Below are 23,250 nucleotides of genomic sequence, written 5' to 3' on the forward strand. Positions count from 1 at the left end.
TTTCCAGAGCCTGCAGGAAAAGAAATACTTTGTAGACATATAATTAATCTTTATTCATTTTGTTAAATAAATTTCAGTCTTTCCTATTAGGTTTTTGTAGTGACAGGCTAATTAAATAAGAAATTCTCCTGAACAAAAATTTCTGCCTATTGAAGATGCATCAGAAATTAACTTCAGCTGCAAACAATTTTCACAGGAGGTGTCTCATCTGTTAAACATCATGCAGTATTTATTTTAACATGGAGAAGCCTCAGGTTGAAAAGATAAAGAGGATTCCATAAAGTAGCCATAAACCCCACACTTGTTCAAGAAAAATAAAATATTGGTAGGGCTGTAGTATTCATGTGCATTTTGAAACTACTTTTGCTTGGGATCTGGTTTTAAGCTGCGGCTCCCCTGTTTGTCCCCCTCCTGAGTTCTGCTGCAGATGCTGTACAGCAATGCCCATGCAGACCTTGTCCTCCATTGATGTGGAATGTGAACCCAGGCTACAGGCCCATGTCCTGACCCTGCCTTGTCTTGTCCCCATTCCCAGGCAGGTGCCTGATGCCTGGGGCTGCGGCTTTCCCAGTGCTCCCTGGCTGTCTTGCTCCCTGGTTGTCTTGCTCCTGGCTGGGGTGGTGGGATGGGTACTGGCTGCCAGGCCCTGCCCTGCTGCCCCGGGGAACCTCCACCACCCCTTGCACCCAACCTCAAAAAGCTTTCAGTCCTCATTGTACCCTGCCATGATTCATCAAGCTATGATTCTATAGAGATATCTGTCTTTCACATGTTTACATTTGTGATGCTGTGAGTTTCTGGAGTATTAATCTCATCCTCATGTGGACAGCTAAAGTGAGAAGAAGTGCATCAGAAGAACTGTACCCCAAAAGAGCCCATTTTCCCCAATTCCCCAGCAAGGAAGCCTAACTTCAGGTACAGGCAAAAATCTAAAGTCAAGTGGTGTAAATCCCATTCTCCATGTTTATTTGGTATGTAGAACAGCAACATGTAATAAAGGATACCCTAGCTTGCAAGATTATGTTGCCAGAATGTAACACCTGTGAATTAAACCGGCAGATCAAATTCATAGAATGGGAACAGTCTACACTAAATAATTGAAATCTGAAAGGCTAAATATATATACATGAAAGTTTTGGTACAAATAGTGTAACAGACACTTGGAAGAACAGTAGAAGTTACTCTGTTTGTGAAAAACTTCATAGCATCTTCTCTAAGGAGTAATGAAGACCTCAACTTCATGTCTCATCATTTTCCTCCTTTATCTGAAGCCAAATTACTTATGATTTTGATTTTATGCAGTTTGCCTTCAACTGCAAGAAATCAAGGGCCTTGTCTCCTGCTTGAAGATATCTAAAGTTTCTGTGGAGAAAGGGGCATACTTTATGTTGTTGCTTAAATTTTTTCTACCTCTTATTGCCAGGCTTCTTTCACTGAAGGTATGTATAATTGGGTTTATATTTAACATAGAGTACACCAGGGTTTGCAAAACTCCAAGAGCAAGTGTGAAAATACCTCAAGAGAAAAACAAGAAGATTGCTATTTATAATATACTCACTTAAATACTCCCATGGTGCTTACCTCAACTAAACAGACAGATTCCCTTTATTTTAAAAACGTAATACATACCAGATAGAAGCCAGATATCACAAATTCAGAAACAGGCGGAATTTTTGTCTCATGGAAAAAAATGGCAGAAATTTACCATGTAAAGACTTGTTCTCATTCCATGAGAAATAACTTCATTTAACGAGTTTATTTGAATAATATGTCAGAGACTTATAATGGAAAAATTCATTCAGAATTCATTCAGTCAAAATAGGTCAGAGCTGGTTATGAACAGCATCATTCTAAAACAGAACAATTATTTAAATTCCTTCTGGTAAAATCTTATCTAACTGCCATTGTCACTTTGCCATATTTCTTGTATTTTAGTTGAAATGAAGATTCACATTTGAATTTATAGGATAGATGTAAGCATCATCAATTATTCAGAGATATAATCTGCAGGCTCTTTATAGTCACAAACAGCTTGGCTATCTTACTACCAACTCGGCCACCAAAGCTCACAAAATGTTGAGGTGGTATTCAGAGATCATTTGTAGCAGATCAGATCTGTGATGCACCTTTCGACATGACAGAATAAAAAAACTAAGGATATTACTATAACTATTCTAGATGGAGAATGACCTAAAGCAGCTGAGAGCTTTGGCTTTTTCCTAAAATTATGAATGGAAGGCAGAAAAATCCTGCAAATTTGCTCATGGAATGGAAAATGGTGTTAAAAAAAAAAAAAAAAGTGAATGTTGATATTTCTGTTTTGTTAAAGAAGTTAGTGTTCTTTAAATACTTTCCAGCTGACATCTTAGTTAGTTGTCATCTTAGTTAAAAATGTCAGAAATTCCCTGAAGCATAGTGGAATACAAAAACTTTGAACCATAGCTCTAAATCTCTCCATTCACACAAAAGATCATGGGATTTTAATGACCCAAATGGGTCAGTGCCTTTGATTTATAGCTCACCTAGCAGGGCAGTAACCTCAGCTCATGCTTGTTTACCTTTACTGTTATTTGGCTATACAGAGAATGTTCATGTCCATTGTTCTTCATTTTAGGAGCTCAAAAAGAAAAGGAAATACAAGACTCTAATTTCAGTCACGTCAACAATTATTGAAGATGTGAAAATGAGCGCTTGTAATGTATAATGCTCAACCAAGCTGAATGACAGATAAATGCTGGGAAGAAATAACTGGGAAAACTGCAATACATTTTGAGCATTGGCTGAAGTATCTCTTGCCACCTTCATGGGACTGTTCCAAAATTAATATTTCTTGCATTCTTCAGAAGATAGTATTCATGCTTTCCCTTGTGGCCAAATCTCATTCAGCAATCAAAGCTGTGAAGCGATAATTAATTACAATTAATTTAGTAACCCCAAGAAACCACAAGTGGAAATGAAGGATAAGCACTCTACAGTTTTATGATAAAAACTGAAAGAGCGTGCAGGCCATGTGTATGATAAGGAAGAAGGTGCATTAAACATCTAAAAGGAGAATGGAAAAAACATTATAATCTTGAGTGTTGGCTGCCTACCGCTTTTCAAGCCCCGCACAGGCAGCTTGATGACCGCTCTGCAAAGACAATGTGTCTAAAATCATAACTCTTACCCTGCGCACGTGACAGGGCACAAACATCACCCTGCAGAAAGGGTCAGCACACACACCTTTGGGTTTTCAATGGCCTTTCAGCATGATTTCAGCCCTGTGGGCTGGACTTGCTTCTCTTGAAGTGCTTGCCTGTATGCTGATCCTGGGTTAACAAGGTTTGCTTGGAGGTTGGCTGTCTATGCCATATGCAGAGACTTGGGATTCTCATTTACATAAGCTCCAGCATGCAGGTTGACAGGTATTTCAGACGCCCATCATAGCAAATATATTCTGCTGTGTCAAGTGCCAAAGTATCTTTTGCTTTTTTCACTCTACCATGCTGTCTTTCTGATGGAAACAGAAGTATGATCAAGTACAAACTGGCACATGGTGACAAAGTGACAAAGCTTTCCTGAGGGGTGGAGTTTGTGCCACTGCAGTGATGGGTGTGCAATGCATCTTCAGCTGCCACCTGTATCCTAGCAAAACTGGTTTGCTGTCTTGGGAGTGGGCAGATATCCATCAGCTCAGCAGACTACATGCTTCCAGTGCGATGTAGCACTGCGTGTAAAATAGAGGTGACCTTCCAGCCTGGGAAGTCTGATTGTCAGTTCATCTTGAATTTCAGTATTCAAAGCATGTAATCATATGACTGACAGACTTCTGAAGAGAAGGGCACCAAGTTCATTTGGAGCTTGTGGGATGACAGGATGGGAAGAATAACAGTGGGAACGTTAATTCCTCATTAGCTTTGCACCAAAATCCTTACAGAAGAATTTTAAAAATGGTAATACTGGTAACTTAGCTTTGTCAGTGCTCTTACTATAATTGTATAAAACTTTTCTTATGTATGCTGAAGTGCCAAAAGCAATTGTCATGAATACTCATAGTCATAATACTCATATTCAGAATCATAACGCAGTTTTAATAATTGTCATTGAAACAATGTAATAGAAGGGGACATGCCAGAAAATAATATGATTGCTGCTAAATACTGTAAAAACCATCTCTTATTCTTCTTTAATTCAAGCTCTTTATTCTACTTTTAAGCATCTCAGTTATTGGTGGAATAAAATTATGGTTTGAGTTCAGTACACAGTAAATTAGAAGTGCTGTACTGTTTTGCTTCTCTCTTTACCTTCCTCTGAATGCAGTTCAGTATTTATCTTAGTTTCTCAATTAAATATGTACAAGGACATGACTCCATCCATTGGAAAATAAAAAACGCATGATGTCAGAAGATCAGTTTAAAAACACCTGAATAGCACAGAATCTAGCAAAATTTTCTTAAATAAAGGTAGCATTGTTATCATAGTTGTGACAGAAGTGTCAAAAGTTATGGTTTTTGTTGCCTCAAACCAGCTGGTTTTCTCATCCCTGCAGGGTGCAGTGCTGAGAGTACCAAGTGAGACTAAAGCACGTGCTGTGATGAGTCAATACTTACAGCATTCTGCATTTTGCAGCAAAGCAAAGTAAGTTTTTCCAATATTTCATTCCAGCAAAGTTTAAAGAAGTATCATTTTCAGGACTTACGTTCCTTTGACATTGCACTAAAAGCAGGCAGAAAAGGTAAGAACATTTATCCAAAGGTTACAATCTGTCACTGTCATAAAATTCAGAACAAAAATTAAAGTCAGTTAAAATTAGGAGACCAATGACAATGTTTTGAGTTGAATGACTATAAGGAAAGCTGAGACTAAATTATTTCATGCTGGGGTAAAAGGCACTTTCAAAAAATAGGTCTTTCTAATAATATTTAAAGATGACTAAACGCTGAAAAAAAAAAAGAATTATTGTAGGCTAGGCTTTATACTAAGTTGAACTGTACTACATAGCAACATCTTCACCTAAATTAAATTATGACATACTTTTATTTTCTCTAACTGTGGAGATTGACTTGGAAAATTAGAGTTTCAAAGCTTCCATTGGGGGAACGCACAATGTACTCAAAAGACATTAGAAAGAACAGTTAGTGTTTTCCAGAGTTGTACAGATAACTGCTACTTCATGAGAGGTTATTCAGGGTCACAAATATTACCATGGTTATTCCTCCTGATCTTATGTAAAGACTTCAATAACTTCTTTATTTTAGATTGTAATGGGTCAGAAACTAACTGGGAAAATGGTACTCAAGGTTTAATCCATTAAATCCCAACTTTTACATAGGGTCAGTATTGCTCAGCTAGAATTGTAGAAACAGCAACAAGTAGACAGAATCTACTTTAAAACCACATATCAAATGAAACTCTCTCAGAAACTTTGCTGCATGTTTTCAATGTCATTTCAGTTTAATTCAATATATTCAATGAAAATTGAAAATAAGTTGAATATTCTCTGTTGTATTCTACAATAAACAAATATAAAGCTTTAGAAAGTCTCATCATCATCGTACTCTGCAGAGAAGAAATACAACTAAAGGTGAAAAGTTGGGAACATTATGTCTGCTACTAGTTGACTATGCAGAGAAAAAAAATCAAGGGCAGAAATTCTATACAGAAGAAATGTTAGCATATTTAGATTAAGAAGTTGGTTAAACTTATGACTGATGTAGTACTTTCCAACTTAATATTGTCAAAAAAGATCATTATATCCCCTAAAATGATGGAAACTAAAGAACCTTTAGGAAATGTTGCAGCATCTGCAACAACAAAAAGTATGCCATAAATACGGCAACACACAGTAACTACACTACCTATACAGTGATTTCAAACTTCAAAATAAAGGTTCATTGTATTTCCTTAGGAACATTCAGGTTGGTTATAGCCTATTGCTCAAAGAGTCTGAGTACTATACAAGTGAGTCGCAATTGGCTCATCACTATTTTGTCATTTCTTCCATCATATTTGATGTAGCCACATCTTTTATCTTCTGTCTGAACTAAACAGTATCTAAAGAATTCATCAAATAAGGAATTGGTGAATATTCTGCTCTAATTGAACAGGGACCTCTTGCCACTATCCCAATACAAATCAGTATTAGATATTCATTCTGTGAATGAATCATATTTCTATAAAAATTAGAGATAACAAGTTCTGCCTCGGACTCACGCAGGTACTCAGATAGAAGAAGCAGAAAAAGCACAAAGCCACTACTGCTACTCAGTAGTGCCCTCAGATTGAGCTAGTGGCAAAATTTTATGCCTCTCTGGATTACTTTTTCCCAAGAGCAGCTATTGGGCTTGCGTACCCCATGTCAGAAAGCACTCCTGCTGAGGGATCACGAGGTGTGGCCAGGTCTCTGCTGGCTTTGACTGTTTCATCCATGTTTGTGGTAACATCAAAAAACAAGGAAGGAAAAGTGGCATTCCAGCTTCAGGGGAAAGCTAGGTGGTTAAGGCTTATAGGATGCGTGAACTCAAAGCACACATTCCCAGTAGCAGGCTTTGGGAATGTAATTTCAGCTGGGTAGCTGTGCAGATGTAGGCTGACAGCTTAGGAGGAACCTTCCACTGTGTCTGGTGCATCTGGGGAAACAAAAATCACAATAGTGAGGAAGAGGAAGAGGTGTCTCAAATACTTGAGTCCTTCTTCAGGTTTTATTCAGTGCAGAAGGAAAACCTCTTATGTTTCAGAACTTCATTCCTTACAATAAGGCTATTGTCATGGTTTAACCCCAACTACCAACCGAGCACCATGCAGCCACTCACTCATTCCACCTCAGTGGGATGCAGGAGAGACCTGAAAGAATAAAAGTGAGAAAATTCATGGGCTGAGATAAAGGCAGTTTAATAGGTGAAGCAAAAGCCATGCATACAAAATTAAAAATAAGGGATTCATTCACTGCTTCCCATTGGCAGGCAGGTGTTCAGCCATTTCCAGGAAACCAGGGCTCCAACACAGGTAACAGTGACCGGGGAAGACAGATGACATGACTCTAAATGTCCCCCAGCTCTTTATTGCTAAGGATGACATCATATAGCATGGTATATCCCTTTGGTCAGTTGGGGTCAGCTGTCCCAGCTGTGTCCCCTCCCAACTTCTTGCTCACCCCCAGCCTACCCACTGGTGGGGTGGGGTGAGAAGCAAAAAAGGCCTTGGCTCTATGTCAGCCCTGCTCAGCAGTAACTAAAACATTACTGTATTATCAACACTGTTTTCAGCACAAATCCAAACCACAGCCCCATACTAGCTAATATGAAGAAAATTAGCTCTATCCTAGCCAAAACCAGCACAACTATATAGTAATGAAATGCAATTCAAAAGCTGTTTGACAGCTGGGTTTCTTATACACTACTTTTATAAAATATCTATTTAGAGTGAGGGAAATGAAAGGCAAGAGCATGCAACCTGATATACTGCCACTTTGGCTGACAATTTTATCAGAGATTTTAATAGACTAGATAAATAAAAATAGTATTACAGAATCATAGAAACATTTCAGTTGGAAAATACCCTCAGGATCTTCAAGTCCAACCATAACCTAACTGTACCACTAAACCATGTCCCTAAGAATCTTGTCTAAATGCCTTTTAAACACCTCCAGGGATGGTGACTCCATCATTGCCCTGGGCAGCCTGTTCCAATGCCTGACAACCCTTTCCCTGAAGAATTTTTTCCTAATATTCATTCTAAACCTCCCCTGGTGCAACTTGAGGCCATTTCCTCTTGCCCTGGCACTTGCTACTGGGGAGAAGAGAACAAACCCCTCCACGCTACAAACTTCTTTCAGGTAGTTGTAGACAGCAATAAGGTCTCCCCTCAACCTTCTTTTCTCCAGGCTTAACAGCCCCAGTTCCCTCAGCCGCTCCTCACCAGACTTGTGCTCCAGGCCCCTCAGCAGCTTCGTTGCCTCCTCTGCACTCTCTCCAGCACCTCAATGTCTTTATTATGACGAGGAGCCCAAAACTGAACATGGGATTCCAGGTGGGGCTTCACCAGTGCTGAGTACAGTGGCACAATCACTTCTCTGGTCCTCCTGGCCACACTATTCCTCATACAAGCCAGGATGCTGTTGGTCTTTTTGGCCACCTGGGCACATTGCTGGCTCATGTTCATCTGGCTGTCAATCAATACCCACAGATCCTTTTTCTGCCAGGAGATCCTTTTCTGCAAGTTCGTTTGGTTGAAAATATTTGTAAACACATTTTCCCAGAAGAGAGTATTTGCAACATATATTCATAAGAAACCATAAAGAGTATACTCAGAATAAACAGAGTCTCACCATCACGTTTTTTTTTTTTAACCAAATGAATCAAAATGTCTCATTTTCATTCTGTTTTACACAGAAAATAGTTTATGTGGAACAAAATCCTTATTTCTTGGCACGTGGATCTTATTTCAGTAGTTAAGAGGGAACTACCTTTTAATTTTCAGTTTGTTTGATCTGTCAGAGACCTATTATTGGAGTATTACAGAGAAACCTGAAATGTCACTTTTGGCTCTGCTTCTTTTCTCAAGTTATTTGGTCTTTGGGATAAACAGTTAAGGACAGTTCCTTAGTGGGACTTGTACTCTGATCAAGCCAATGGGAGGTGAATTGAGTTTTTTTCATAAATACCATACAAACTGGTTAAACAGGCTACGGAAAAGATTTATGGACAGTTCTCAAGCTATAGTATCAGAAAGCCATTAATCAAATTTAATCACCATCTGAACAGAAAAATAAATAGATACAGTATAATCTCAAAGCTAAAAGTTGTCATGAAGGCACAAGAAGAAAGGTACTAAGGTAACAAAAGTAAATACATTGTCTCCAGTGGACCAATTATTAACAACAGCTGAATTAAAGTGAATGGGAGGAAAACTAAATTTTTCCAGAGAAAGGTTTCCAGAATATTATGACTAATGTACATCAGAAAAAATGGAGAATTTGTAAGTGAAGTAACTTCATTTCCTATTGAGCTGTACTTCGTATTCTTAAAAAGTAAGAGAGTGACTGGATATATATGAAAATTTATGTTGAAACAGGTAAGTGATTGTTAGCATTGTGAAAAATAACATCGTAAAATGAATGAGTTTCTTCCCAGATTGAACTTGTAATAGCAGTGTTGGAGGTAATATTAACCTGCTCACCAAAACTACAGAAATGAAAATGAGCCTTCTTCACACTTATTGAACTCTAATTTTAAACCTCCATGTGTTCATGATAATTCGTTCGCACTACACTGTGACACTTTTAATGACAGAATTAAATCTTTTCTCGATTTAACAGATAAGAACCTAATATTGTTCATTTTTTGCCCACAACATGGACAAGAAGACTGAGGGCACCCACAAAACACCTTTAATGCATAATGAGTTTGTATCGTAGTGGCACTCAAAGGTCCCATTAAAGTTTCAGAAGTTTAACACACTGGATAGAGTTTTCATGGATTTATCATGTAAATTAAAAAGTAAAGTTAAAACTCTATTACTCATTGAATTATACAGAAGTTTCCCATGAGCACTTTAGAAAATCCTTATCCATCAATCATGTAAACACAAGCTAGTTTACTGGTTGAAAGTATTTTAATATAGTTTTTTCAAGTTTTAATGTATTTACGCATCTAAATTCCTTTTTAATTTGAGAATACATCAAAGAAAATACGATTTATAAAAGCAAGCTTATTTCCATTGTCCTGGGGGTAGGAACACAAAATTATTTAATCATATGACACACTTCAACCTAAAAAGTTTCTACCCATTGGCTAAGCCTTCATAAATGATTGGTTTTAACCTACTTCATCTGGGAGGCAAAACATATATCTTTTAAATATCTTCACTGCGGGTCAACGTGACAGTCTTTTTCTCACATTAGAGTGCGCACAGATGGAACTTTTCTGTTCATAATTTCTGTATTTACTTCTAACACTTACACAAGCCATGGAACAAAGTGGTGAGGGCTGAGCAACTTTAATTTGAGGCAACTCAATTAATTCACTTCCTGAGTAGTTAGCCTATACAAGTTTCCATCTCAGTCAAAAACATTTTCCAACCTTAGAAAAGAAAGCCTTGAGCCTACTGATGAATTCCATCAATAAAAGGAGGATTGAAGGTTATATAGACTTGCAGTATTGAATAGTTAGCATTACTACAGCACTTAAAAATTTTAAGAGCACTTCAGTTTTGAAGACTGAAATGCTCATAATAATGTGAAGTGCTCTCATAATTTTAAATCACTCTGTACTGCAGATCCCTGAATTCTTATTACTGCTATATTTCAGCTGCTCATTTATTATAATCAACATGTTGTTTTAGAAAAGTGTTGCACTGCCTTTTTCACCAAGGCTCGAAACCTCATTCTAAATGTACAGTGAAATTAGCTGGGCCTTATGAATGAAGTCCTTAAAAATGCAAAAACAACAGACCAACAAACCAAGCCGCTCAAGAACCTTGATAAAAACTTATTTTATCAGCTGAACTAAAAACACAGAGAAGTTGTTTCATATAATTTTGTCATACATTTTTTAAAATATGGAAATTAAATAAAGTAGAACACAGTTGAACTGTTGGTAACATTCTCCTTTCACTTGTTAGTACAAATACTTTTGGGACCAATCTACTGTCAAGTAGTTAATTAATGGAAACAGTATGAGATATGACAGTGAGATATGCACAGAAGCATGGTAAGAACCACAGCTTACAGAGAAACCATGTAAAATACTGCTAGAAATCTGTTGCTTTTCTCCATACCTAAACATAGAATCAAAGAATCATTAAGGTTGATAGGCACCTTTTGAGATCAAGTGATCAAATCTCTCTTAAACAGCAGGACTTGTTAATTGGAGTCCAGTGAAAGGCAATGAAGATGATGAAGGGACTAGAGCTTTCTTCATATGAGGAGACCTTCAGTGAGCTGGGACTGTTTTGACTGGAGAAGAGAAGGCTCAGGGGGGGTCTTGTCAATGTGTATAAATGCCTAGTGAATTTGAATTAAGATGACAGACACTCTTCTCAGTAGTGCCTACTGACAGGAAAAGAGGCAATGGGCACAAACTGAAACACAGAAGATGTCATCTAAAAATCAGGAAATGCTTTGTCACTGGGAGGGTAACCAAGCACTGATAAATTTTGCCCAGAGAGGTTGTGGAGTCTCCATTCCTGGAGGTTTTCAAAAGCTATCTGACCATGGTCCTGGACAACTGGCTTTAGGTGTCTGCGCTTGAACAGAGGCACTGGGCAAGATGACCTCCAGAGGTCCCTTCCAACGTCAACCATTCTGGGATTCCAGATGAAAGCACAAGGTCCCATAGGCCACCTTTCGTTGCCACATGAGCTATCCATCCACATTTCTGTGATCTCAGTGAGGTCAAAGCATTGTAACTGCACATAGACTTCTCATTCCTCTTGGCTGTTTCCCAGGATTGCATGCCTGGATTAGAGTTTACATAACAATAACACCAAAACTTCAGCTTAACCTCAGTTCTTCAATATGTGTGCTTCAGACATCACTTTGTTAGAACATTTAATCTTCAAACATTGCTTCTTGCTCATAGTACTTAGCTGGGGGCTACCAGTGGACCAATAATAAGGTAAAGAATAGCTGTAATTGCATCCTTGAATCTAAGAGGGGTATATTTTTTAAAAGACTCCAGCAAACTCGACCTTAGCATAGTAGGCAAAGAGAGGTCGATGGACATTGCAAACTCTTCTGCCCATCTAAAGGAAGTCATTGATCTTCTATGCTAGCCATTCACCAGTGGCCTGGGTGGCTGTACCTGCACTCGTTTTCTTGAGTTGTCAGAAGGTAAATGAAGTTCTGAAAAGCATATTTGATTTGGTCTGGGGTAATGATCACTTGGCACAGTAGCACTGATTGCAAGCACTTTCTGTTTCCTCGTTCGAAATACAAAATTTGCCTTATATTTGGAGCTGCCTTGCATTTGTGCTAGTGCAGTGTCCTCATATATAACCTGTCTTTGTTGCACTGAACACCAGAGAACTCTTATCTTTAATCTAGTCTAAAGGCAGGTTTTTGGGTTTGCTTTTGTTTTTTTTTTTTAATTATTATTATATTTTAAAATGTGAAACTCTGAATGACTAACACAATCCCTTTGTAGTTTTACCCTAGAAAGAGTTGACCCTGAGGATTTGCATTTACATTTGCTATAGTGGGAGCGCAGTAGGTGCTTCTGGCAACATTCAGTGTTGGGAAGGTCATACTGCTGGTGTGCCTGACCAGCGGGATGCCACGTGCGTTAGTGCAGTTCCCCACTGGGCCTTTGCTGATCTCACATGGCCTCATTTAAGGTTTCATCTGAGGAATGAGGGATATGCTCACGCAGTTCTGAACCACAGTTGGAAAACTGGATATACATCGCAACACTGAAGACACTTGTTTATTTGGAAGATGGTACTTTTTTTGCTGGAGTTGTCATCTTGTGTTTTCTTTGTGCAATCCTACATGTCATAACCAAAGTATCCACAGAGACAGGAAAGAAGAAATGTGCCACCAATGAGATTCAGTTTACTTATGATTTTGTGGCATTCAGCACTGAATATGCAAGATTTGAACACTCTAAACTTTCTGTGCTTGCCTTGGGCACTTTGGCAAAGTAGTTATCTATCCATTTGAGTTTGGATTGCAGGCTTTCAAGGAGCTTTTGACAGATCTAGGTGCCCGTTCTTCAGAGCAGGTATTGTTCAGCATTAGTGGGAAACTACACTCACACTCCTCTTAAACCTTAAGACCCAATACAGCTTCCACCTATGTTGAAAAGTTGAAAAACAAGAAAATGCATAATTTATGATAGCCCTAAAAGAGTTAACACTTTTGAAATGTAATAGGTGGAACTTGGTTAAGGTTCAGATGCTGAATTTAGACATGAGCTAGGCAAAACTGAAACAGACTTGATCCCCCTTCATATTCAGTCAGGAAATATTTAGTGGTTTATATATGGTAGGAATGAAAAAGGAAAGGCTTACTTCTGTGTCTGTATTATTTATTCAATACTTTCATTTACTTTACATAATTTGGCTGTATGTTTATGTCTATGACTGTGTAGTGGTTTTTTACACATTAACAGCTCTTCAATAAATGTCAATTTTATGATTTTTACAGCATTGTCAAATAGAGAAGAGAAAGTTTTAATGGACAGTAGCTTCACAGGCATTACCAACACATTTTCTTCCATCTTCCACCGGCTTATAAGGATCAGTAGAGACATTTGTAGCTGCCTTTAGTGTTAATGCATTTAGCAGAAGGAGAGCATGGTGGATTAATTTCATTTTCACATTCATTGATGTCTGTAAAATGAATACACATAGATCAATAGTCATTACAAATTACATAGGTGGATTACTACCTTCTCATACACATATTCTACAGGTATTTGTAAATGTAAGGTATTGTACACTTTAAATGACACATAGATACTGCTAAGGATCCTCATTATTGTGGTTTAAAGCACGAAAGCTGGGTTTTGCTTGGTTAGGTTTGGTTTCTTCGCTTGTTTTTAAGCTGGAAATGATGAAAAAAGAAAATGTTGTTTTGGTAATCCATCAAAAGCTAGAAATGGCAATTTGCTATAATTTCAAAAATGCAAACTGTAAACTCGAGAGCTCTTCTTGCATATGTTTATGCCCTAAGATTTCAAATTCCTTTGTAAACTTTTCCATACTGTGCTCCATAAAGGTGGTGAAAATAATAACACCAACAAAGTTCTATATACTTCTAGGCGTGATTTTGAGGATCCAAGGATTTATGTTAGCTTTAGATACAAACTTTGCAACAGTAATCTGTGTTATCACTGCAAAAATGTTTTTGTCTAGATGGGATATAAATTCTGTGAAATAACAATGTCCTGACAGAATGAAAAGCAGATGAACCGTTATCCATTGGAAAATGGACATAAACATATTGTTCCTGAGGCCATTCAAGACCTTTAGCTTTCACATTCTGATTATGTGATGAAATGAGAGCTGGTGTGGAGTGCAGAAAAGAAAGTACTCAATTACGGAATAAACTGAGTTTTTTCCATATTTCTGTATCTTTCTTCATTCTGTGCAATATTTACTTGCAGGACTTGATTCAGTTGCCCAAAGAAAAGTGTTAAGCAGTTTTAGATAGTTTCCCATTGGCCCTGTATAATATATGACAACTTGTTCAGTGTCTCTGACCCATGGCCATGGGAAGCACTGCAAGCCCAGAAGTGGGCAACTAGCTGAGCCTTCTCTTTTTGGTTATATTCTTTTCTTTTCTGCCGCTGCCACAATGTTTGATCTGCTACTGCAGGCTAAGAAGCTCTTTTTGATCAGTATTGGAAACTGACCCTGTAGGAATGATTTATTGACTTCAGCATTGTCACTCAGACCACTTGGGGAATTCTGTCATTGGAAATAGGAACAAGCCTGATCTTTTTTAAATTTTAATAGAAAGTAGTAGCTGTTTCCAAAACTAGTCATCAACTGAGATGGTCAAAAGACTAATCATGCAGGGAATAATCTTAAACATCAGAACCCTTAAGGAACACTAAGTCTCATAACACCCCTCTGAAGGAGGAAAATAGTCTGTTCAGAATGAAGATTGCTGAACAAGTATTACTGCCTTGAAGACTACGTTTTGGGTTAACTCCCACTGGCTTCAGCATCGTCTGTGGAGGAAAAGCTGCACAGTCTTTGCCTGCACTGTAATACAAATGTGCTATTTCAGTTTCTGTAGATACATAGTCATGCTATCTGTTAACTAGCTAACACTTTTTTCCACCTCTAAATAGTGCATGTCAGACTTTACCAGTCTACCCTACCACTCAAAGACAGCAATACCTGATTAAAGCAATTTAATCAGTTATGTATCAAGAGTAAGATAACACTTAATATAAAGGAAGGTAGCATAGTCTAGCACTAAATGACTTCCTGAATCAATAGAAATTATTTCTGTTAAAGCCAAAGTTCCTAAGCAGGAATTAACAGATCTCAGCTTCCTATGCTTTTGCCAGCAGGCCTCTCTGTCTTTTCCAGGGCGGCATATAATTTTGAAACCATCTGCAGAAATGCTAAGCTCTGTCCTCCTCATTATATTGCTTGACTTACTCCTAATTTGCTAAACATTTAAAAGAATTGGAATGCATTGCACAGACATACACAGAACAAAGTACTTTCTACTGTAAAACTCAAGTAGCATCTGCATAAGTGGTTTTTGATGGTTTTCTTTTAATAAAAGCATTGCATTGCTTATTTAATATATGCAACAGCTTGTTTTCCTGTAGAAGATATACAGCCTTCTGTTTATGTTACTGAACATATTAAAAGAAACTAGGACAAGGAACGATGCATTCATATAAGTTATTTATTCAATTTGCTGCCAGAACATTAATCTATTGAAAAGATTTTATTATAGTTCATTTAACAGATTTATTTCTTTATATGGTATTTATGTGGGTGGAATTCAGTGGATAAATAGGATTTGAATAAAGGAAAGAGCTGCAAATTTCATTTGACTTTTTCCATACCAGGTATACAATTAGAATGAATAGCTTTCTATTCTGCTGTCACACTGATAAGCAGACTTTATTGCGGATCAGCTGCAGCACTTGCATTCAAATTAATTTGCCGCCATCCATAATATATTCCTAAATATGGCCTTTTCAGGTTTCATTTTCTCTTATGTTCTTATAAAACTGAGCACTTTGAGTATGTGTATATATATATAATGTATTATATACACACACACACATTTATAAACACACACATTTCAAATGTGAACAGAGAGAATTCATACTTTATAGCTGCAAAGAGAGAAGGTCTTCTAATGAAGTATTTGCTACCTTTTTTTTTTCTTCCTAGCCTGTTCTATTGAACAGTAAAAATGAGGCAATGGTAAAAGAATGATTACAATAACAGAAAAGTATTCCCTTGAAAATGTGCATGAAATATCAAAAGGCAATATCTTTTTACGGATTTTTCACCTGCTCTACTCTTGTACCTGCAGAAGTAATTAATTTCTGGCAAATCTTTTCAGAGCTATTTGGGAGAGGGAGCTTGGAACTGAAGGTATAATTAATTTTCTTGATTTTACTTATTCGCTTCACAGTATTTTTTCTTTGTCACTTTTGCTTAACTTATTAGGATGATACAAGAACTACTGGTGCTGAGCTCATTTTGTATCCAGAGCATCTATTGAAATAATGCTAGGACAATGCCAGCTGTCTGTCTTGCTGCTGAATGTAGGAAGATGGAATATACAGTTCTGATTTGCTGCTTTTTGATTGTTAATAGACTCAATTTTGGCTTAATTAGGTAAATTTTAGTGACATTTTCCAATCATCAACTTGATTGCTGAATTAGAATAGGTAGAGACTGAGATAGCTATTCTGGTGTAATGAGAGTTTCACATTATCATGTTATTGTATTTATAAACCCAGAAGGTTCACTACAAGAGAACATAGGAAGGAGTTCACTTCTCATGAGCTGTGCTGGAAAATTCAGAATTTTAGAAAATTCAGAAACAACAAAAACTCCAGATACCTATACAAAGGGGAGCCTCAAAGTTCCATCCTTTACTTGTGCAGGTTAATTGCTCTTCTCCTTGTAACTGAAATCCATATTGACATGAATAAATCACTGTAGATTTTCCAAATTCTGAACAGTATACAAAATCACCATTTTCCACACTCCTTGGTGTTCCACATACTTCCTCTACAAACAAAAAGATTGTATTACAAGCTCTTAAAAAACTGTCACTTTACCCTCACATATGGACAGTATTGTCCATTACTGCTGTAAATTAACTTCAGTGAAATTACATGTTTTAAACGTCATCAAGAATGAAATTGTTCATTTCTGGACAAGAATTTATATGCAATACCTCATGTTTGACTTATAATCCTTGTAAAATTAGCCTTAACTTCTAACAGTATGTTCTCCAGAGTTCTTAGTTAATATTTTCTACCTAAGAACTCCTGCCGCAATTGCCATAACGTCTGGGTATCTCATGAGCTATTCATATTATCACAGTAAAGTTGGCAAATGCTGTCTTTTTTACAGAGGAAGATGGGAAAGTAAAGAGAGACCTACATCTCATTTCTAACTTACTAAACCTGTATGGCAAACCAGGAATGCAAGACCTGCCATAACCAAGGTTCATGCTCTAACTGCTGGTCACTCTCCCCCATCAAAAAAGACTGGTAATTGGCAGATTACCTTCCTGATAGAATTCTTGCCAAGCTTCTAAATTCATTCCAGGTATAGTGTCACAATGCTTAAAATCCTGTGGAAACTTCCCAAGTTGAAAGGCATCTGCTGGCACTTCAGAAATTCCTGTATTGTCACAAATCACGCGGGACAATGAGTGTTTTTTGAGTTCATGCTTTTGAGCTTCTGTGAAAACATGATCGTTTTCCCACCAAAATCTGGAAAAGATCAACCAAAATATTTTGAAAAGATCAAATCCAAAGAGCTGACGTTTCTGACTTTCACAGTACCCTATGTAAATGAACCAAAACAAGAGTTACAGCAAAATGCAAGTGAAAACAACAATAACAAAAGTAAACACCATGATCCGCAGACTTACATACCCAGCTTGAAAGTAATGAAAAATCTAGTGTGAATCTGATGTACTGGTTAGGCCAGATGGTCTGTTAAAGTCACATAGTTAAAATTATTAATTTTTCACACATGCAGAATTGCTCTTCCTTGACGACACATGGTCACAAAAAGTGTTACAATCCTGAGAGAAAAGCTTGGAACTAATTTGTTTGAACTGAATGCTTAATCTTATGCACATTGGCATTCACTGTGCACGCATAAATTGTTTTAAGTATAAATCACAGGAAAATTATAGGAGTAACCCTACGATGTTTCCCCATATCATAGCTTTTGAATTCTGCTTGCCATTACAGAATGGTTGCTGTGAAACAGGTATTGCTGAATGCTTCTCTGTTTAATATGGAGTTCTTAATTTGCTAAGAAAGCTGTAGCAATGTAGATTAATTATAGCAGAAAATTGTAAGACAGTAATTGTGCTTTTGACCATACAAAAAGGTAAACTGAGAGGACTGGCTGGAAACAAGAGGAGCTGTTTTTTCCATTTTGTCAGAATGGGAGTGCGATTGCAGAACAAAATAACTAGTTGTTGCTACAAAGACGTATCTATCACATGATATATATATTATATGTAATATATGTGTGTGCACACATACATATGTATTTAGAGACAGAAAGGGAAAGAAAACACTGAGGAAAAAAGAAAATATAAAAATTTAGTACGTAAAGGTGTTCTGAACGACAAAAAAATGTTTCTGGAGAGTTTGAAATTAATAGCACATCTGCATTAATACACTGAACAGTCTTTAGGACTGCTAAACTGCTAAGATAGTTCCCTCTGGTACTCAGGTCAGTTAGGGTTTTCTGAAATGCTAAGGCAGGATTTGTGGTAATGTGTCCTAGGATCACTACCAGTAGAGTATGGATGTGATCACATTGTATGAATTGACCTCAGGTTTAATGCAGGACTTGAGCATCTATAACACTGGGGGAACAAGGGTGGGGTTTCTAGAAAGTTCTGTGGGTGTTTACATTTTTCTGATTGAAAAGGAACAGCGATGTTGGCTGTGGACCCTGTGCAAACCTGGCATGTGTGCAGAGTGTCTGGGCTTTTATGAGCCTTCTGAAATGCCACCATACAAATGAGAAGTCTGATAGTCCTCTTTGGGTCCTGGGGAACATGAGGGCTGCTGGTGTGCCCTAGTGGGGCTTTTCAAGGCAAATTGGACCTTGCTTCCAACAGGAGAGTGCTCAGAAGCCCAAAGCCACTCATAGCCATAAAACTCAGTCAAGTAAGGTAAGTGCACGTGAAGTTTTGGAGAACTGGCTTTAGGTATAGGCAAATAACAGCGTACAGCAGGGCAGTTTGGGGAGAAACCTATTCCACTTTGCCTGTGTTGGAGGAAGAAGTAATCTACAAGACCATGGATGAGGTGAATGTCCCATATATTAGCAGCACTGTGACAAGAAGTACAGGAGACATGGAGGGGTTGGAGAGAGAGAAAAAAAAGATGCCTTGCTTCTACACCTTAGACTGTCTCCAAACCTCTCAGAGCATCCTGGAACCTCACTGACCATTTCCAGGCCCCTTTCCATAACCGAAGCCATCACAGACTTTGATCCATGCAGCTCTCCTACGCATTTCATTTTGTCATTACGTGTACTGTCATTACAAAATTCAGTTTTATCTACACTTCTGAGAAGGCTTGATCAGATCATTACTTTTAATCTACCCAGCAGACATGTTCACTCTAACAGTTTTGCTCCAACAGATCTGTATCAGGTGACCAAAATTATACAGGTGAATATTACAGCATTAGAGTAAAAATGAAAGAAGAAATTAGGCACAAGTCACCCTATGCAAAGAATGACAAAGACAGCTTCAGAATTTTTTTCCCAACTATTGCAAATCCTGAGATTACAAATAGATTCAGAGTAGGAAGAAACAGAAATAGAAAGGTAAGTTTGATAGAACAGAAACAATTTATTCCAGGTGATTTGGCTGAGGTTAAGACAGTGCCCAAGTTTAGTATATTAGAAAAAGAAATCCCTTCTTGACAAAAGAAGATTGACAAAAGATTTTAAGTCTATCAGGATGACATTCAGCCATTCAAAAATTCTACTTAGTCCTAGTTTCTGAACTTAAATGAGTACGTTACAAGAGATGTTTTGGAATCCCTACTTACTGACATGTCAATTAGAGTATCCAGTAGGCATGTAGTGTTACTAGTGTAGATATAGATAATACCCAAGACTCTATCTAATAAGGCACTGAAATGAATGTGAGAATTTTCTTTTCTTATACTTACTGTGTGAAAACTATAACATGTTGTCTCATACTTCTAACTTCTCTTAGATAGTTTCTTAGCATAGTATTAATGACAGAATACCATTTCACATTTAAGTTAGCTGACATAAAATTTGTGGAAGAAACTTGGGGAATTCTCTTATTACTAGAACTCTCTTTTTCTCAATTTGAAGTTAAAGTTAAATTATGCTTAAGTTTAATTAATACTATTAGTATCATAAGACACTGAATAATAAATATTATCATAAAGTACTGAATAATTGAAACAAGGATGGAAGACCTTGGTAGTTTATCCTTACCCAGATAGGGTCACGTATGCCTGTACTATTCAGAAGACTTTCATCTGCATTTTTAACACAACTGAGTGGAATGTTTGTTGTCTGTATATTTGTGCTAATGAGACACCACCTTTACGATTAACATTGCTTTTTCCTCTGAGCTAATTAATTAACATTTTTTAAAGTTCAGATTTAAATTCTGCCTCAGATGCTTATTTATATAATGGTTTCTTTCCACAACAGTGACTTATGAGAGGAGCTTAAAGGCGAGTGCAAGGATTAGGTGTACTTAAAACACCACAGCTAGAATGGTGTGAGCAGTTTATAATTAGTCTTCTCATGAGGTTCAAAAATACTGCCACAAGTACTTGATGGAAATGAAAATAAAAGGTTGGCTTTATAATTTCTTCAGGAACAGAAGCAAGATACTAATTTAAACTACATCTTGGACGCCTTTGTGACCTGAAGCTGGATTCCTCTTGCCTACCTGGAGTGAAGAACTGAACTGGCACAAGACCCTGATGGTGGTTGTGCAGGGCTTGGTGAAGAAACATCCTGTGCTGTGTCCAACGAGGCAGTTCTGGGAGTACTCTTCAGTCCTGGTTCACATAAGACCAGGTATATGTGTGGCAGAATGCAACCCCCCCTCTCTCCCCCTCCCTCCTTCAGTATGGAAGGAGTGGGCACATCTCCCTCTCTCTCTGCTACTTGAGGCTAACAGCTTCTTTTGTTTGGCCCCAGAGCACCGTGGCTCCTGGGCCATTAGTAGAAGGGAGTGCCAAGGCACACTGAGCCACGCCCAGCGTGGGGGATGTTTGGAGGCTTCAGGGGCACCCACAGACAGTGTGCGGGTGCAGAGAAGCTTCTAGAGTGCCTACAGTCAGATCTGATCAGCCAGTATAAAAACGGGATTCTCATCGAGACTCCGCCCATTGCCGCGGGTCTCTAGGAGCACGAGCAAGATGCTGCCGCCGACAGCCCCCCTCCCCGGGATGGGGACTCCGCTTGCCTTGCCGCCACGTGTGTAAGTAAAACTTCTCGCAGGATGGCGAGTATATTTATAATTTTCGTGCACATATGCACGTATAACTTTTCGCGCTCCATATGAGAGTGTGTAAAATTAATCTTCGCACAATCGCGGGTGTATTTTCCTTCCGTGCACATATGCACGTGTAACTTTCCGTGCACATTTGCACGCGTACTTTAAATTATTTTCTCGCACAATTGCGAGTGTATTTTCCTTCCGTTCACACTTGCACGCATAACTTTCCGTGCCAAATACGAGCACGTGTATAAATTATTTCCTCGCACAATCGCGAGTGGCTGCCGAGAGCCCCTCACACAATCGTGAGTGTATTTTCCTCCCGTGCTTCCACATAAGCACGTGTAGGATTCCGTGCACACTTGCACGTGTAAGTAAATTATCTCTCGCAGGATTGCGGTTGTACTATAAATTTACCCTCGTGGAATCGTGAGTGTACACTTCCCGTACTCACTACGAGTACGTGTATCTCTTTAAAATAATCCTGCACTGTGTTTAGGCAAGTGTGTATTTCTCCAGGACTCAGGGACAGCTCCGGCATTGTTTTGGGTGAAGCCACGTGCATGCACTCTGTGACCGCCTGTTGTACTAGTTGCTGCCCTTAAATAATTTTCCTCAACTGATATCCGAACCTGTATTTAAGTCACTTTTGGAGTGCTAAAACCCTGTTTCTCACCGATTTAATAAAAGCTGGTTTTGGATCTTGCTGTCCCTTAAATTAACCTACGGGGTGCCTCCGTGACAATGATGTTTTAATTATCTCCTTTAGGAAGCTTGAGTTACAGCTCTCTGCATATCCCTTCTGACTTCGCTGGGGCTGCCATGGAAAATGTTGTGGTCCTTGCAGTTAAGGACCCTGAGGCCAGTGCAGCCCTCAGGGACTGGACAGCTAAAGCCTGCACAGTGCTGCATCCATCCACACAGAAGTCACCCCTGGCACAACTAAGTGCTGCTGACACCTTGCATTTCCACCAGAAGTGCAAAGCTGGGCATCTCAACAACAATTTCCATGCCATCTGGAACTGACACTGTATACAGACTGAAGAAGAATAAGCAAATGCTCACCTAACAAAACTGACAACTTAAGATAAAAATGTGGAAGTGGCAGGGAATAATTTGTTTAAAGCATGTTTAAGTGTCATGTGTTCTTATGTTCTGGGAAGTTTCCTCACATATCTGTAAAATCTCCATTGCCTCTACTTTTTTTGCACAAATGATTCAACAGCATAAATAATCTCACCTGTCACCATCCCGTAGTGCTTTCATTTGCTTTCCAATTATACATGCAAACAGGGGACCGATTCTAGCACCTGGAAGAAAGTCTTCTACCAGACCACCAAGCCAAACGTCAAGATTGCTAGGATTATGGTACAATTCCATTATTTTTTCAGTGACATTACGATTGGTTATTACTGTATTCAGGTCAGTTAGAGTTTCCAGTTTTGGTAAACTACAAAATTCTCGCCAGTCATTATAACCTGTAAATATTATGTTAAAAAGAAGGTTAGATTTGACCATATTTGAATATATAAACTTAGTACATTTATAAACAATGGATTCTGACAATCCTAATCATAGTCATAGGCAGTTATGTCTAAAAACAGGCCTATTGTTATTAGTTAAATTGATCAGGGAAATGATGGCAGGATCTGAAACTACAGGACTTGCAGTTACAACACTACTTTCATGAAGGAAAACAAAGGTTTAAAACAATTCTCCCATATTTAAGCAATGAAAACATGATAATTGATAACAGATAATAGGAGCATGCACTATGTCTTGAGATTTCCAGACTAGGAATACAAGAGTCAGGTGAAGAGTGAGCAAGAAGTAACATGAATAAAGTCAGTAGCTAAAGCACTTTACAAAGAAGGGTGTCCTAGGGCACACAGAAACTGTCTGTCTGGAAAATATATTTCTTTTACATTTCTTACATCATTTTGGAATTAAATACCCCATGTCCCAGTAAAACCTTAATTTCTGGTTTGGGAGACCAAAACTCCATTTTTACCCTTGTATGGCTGAGAACTTTATACTCCAGGCCAGAGTCAGACTTAATTGTTACTGTCCAGGGCAAA

At 38.1% G+C, this 23,250-nt stretch overlaps 1 protein-coding gene and 1 long non-coding RNA gene across 5 annotated transcripts in view; one reads left to right on the plus strand and one right to left on the minus strand.

Annotated features, from left to right (window-relative positions):
* Positions 1 to 22,413, plus strand: part of LOC110362050 (uncharacterized) — a 59,120-nt gene extending 36,707 nt beyond the window's left edge. The window contains exons 3-5 of one of the 4 annotated variants that reach the window (XR_010471139.1): positions 4,529 to 4,617; positions 20,543 to 21,154; positions 21,942 to 22,413. This is a non-coding gene — a long non-coding RNA (uncharacterized LOC110362050). Of the gene's footprint in view, positions 1 to 4,528; positions 4,618 to 20,542 lie in introns of all 4 variants that reach the window. The other 3 variants (XR_010471141.1, XR_010471138.1, XR_010471140.1) reach the window with 3 other exon arrangements.
* Positions 12,647 to 23,250, minus strand: part of TPO (thyroid peroxidase) — a 57,333-nt gene continuing 46,729 nt past the window's right edge. The window contains 5 exon segments of the mRNA XM_065055999.1: positions 12,647 to 13,222; positions 13,224 to 13,308; positions 16,528 to 16,698; positions 17,203 to 17,411; positions 22,413 to 22,650. Coding sequence (XP_064912071.1) covers positions 13,150 to 13,222; positions 13,224 to 13,308; positions 16,528 to 16,698; positions 17,203 to 17,411; positions 22,413 to 22,650 — 776 coding nt within the window. The 3' untranslated portion in view covers positions 12,647 to 13,149.

This window comes from Columba livia, chromosome 3, assembly GCF_036013475.1.
Source record: "Columba livia isolate bColLiv1 breed racing homer chromosome 3, bColLiv1.pat.W.v2, whole genome shotgun sequence".
Taxonomy (NCBI): Eukaryota; Metazoa; Chordata; class Aves; order Columbiformes; family Columbidae; genus Columba; species Columba livia.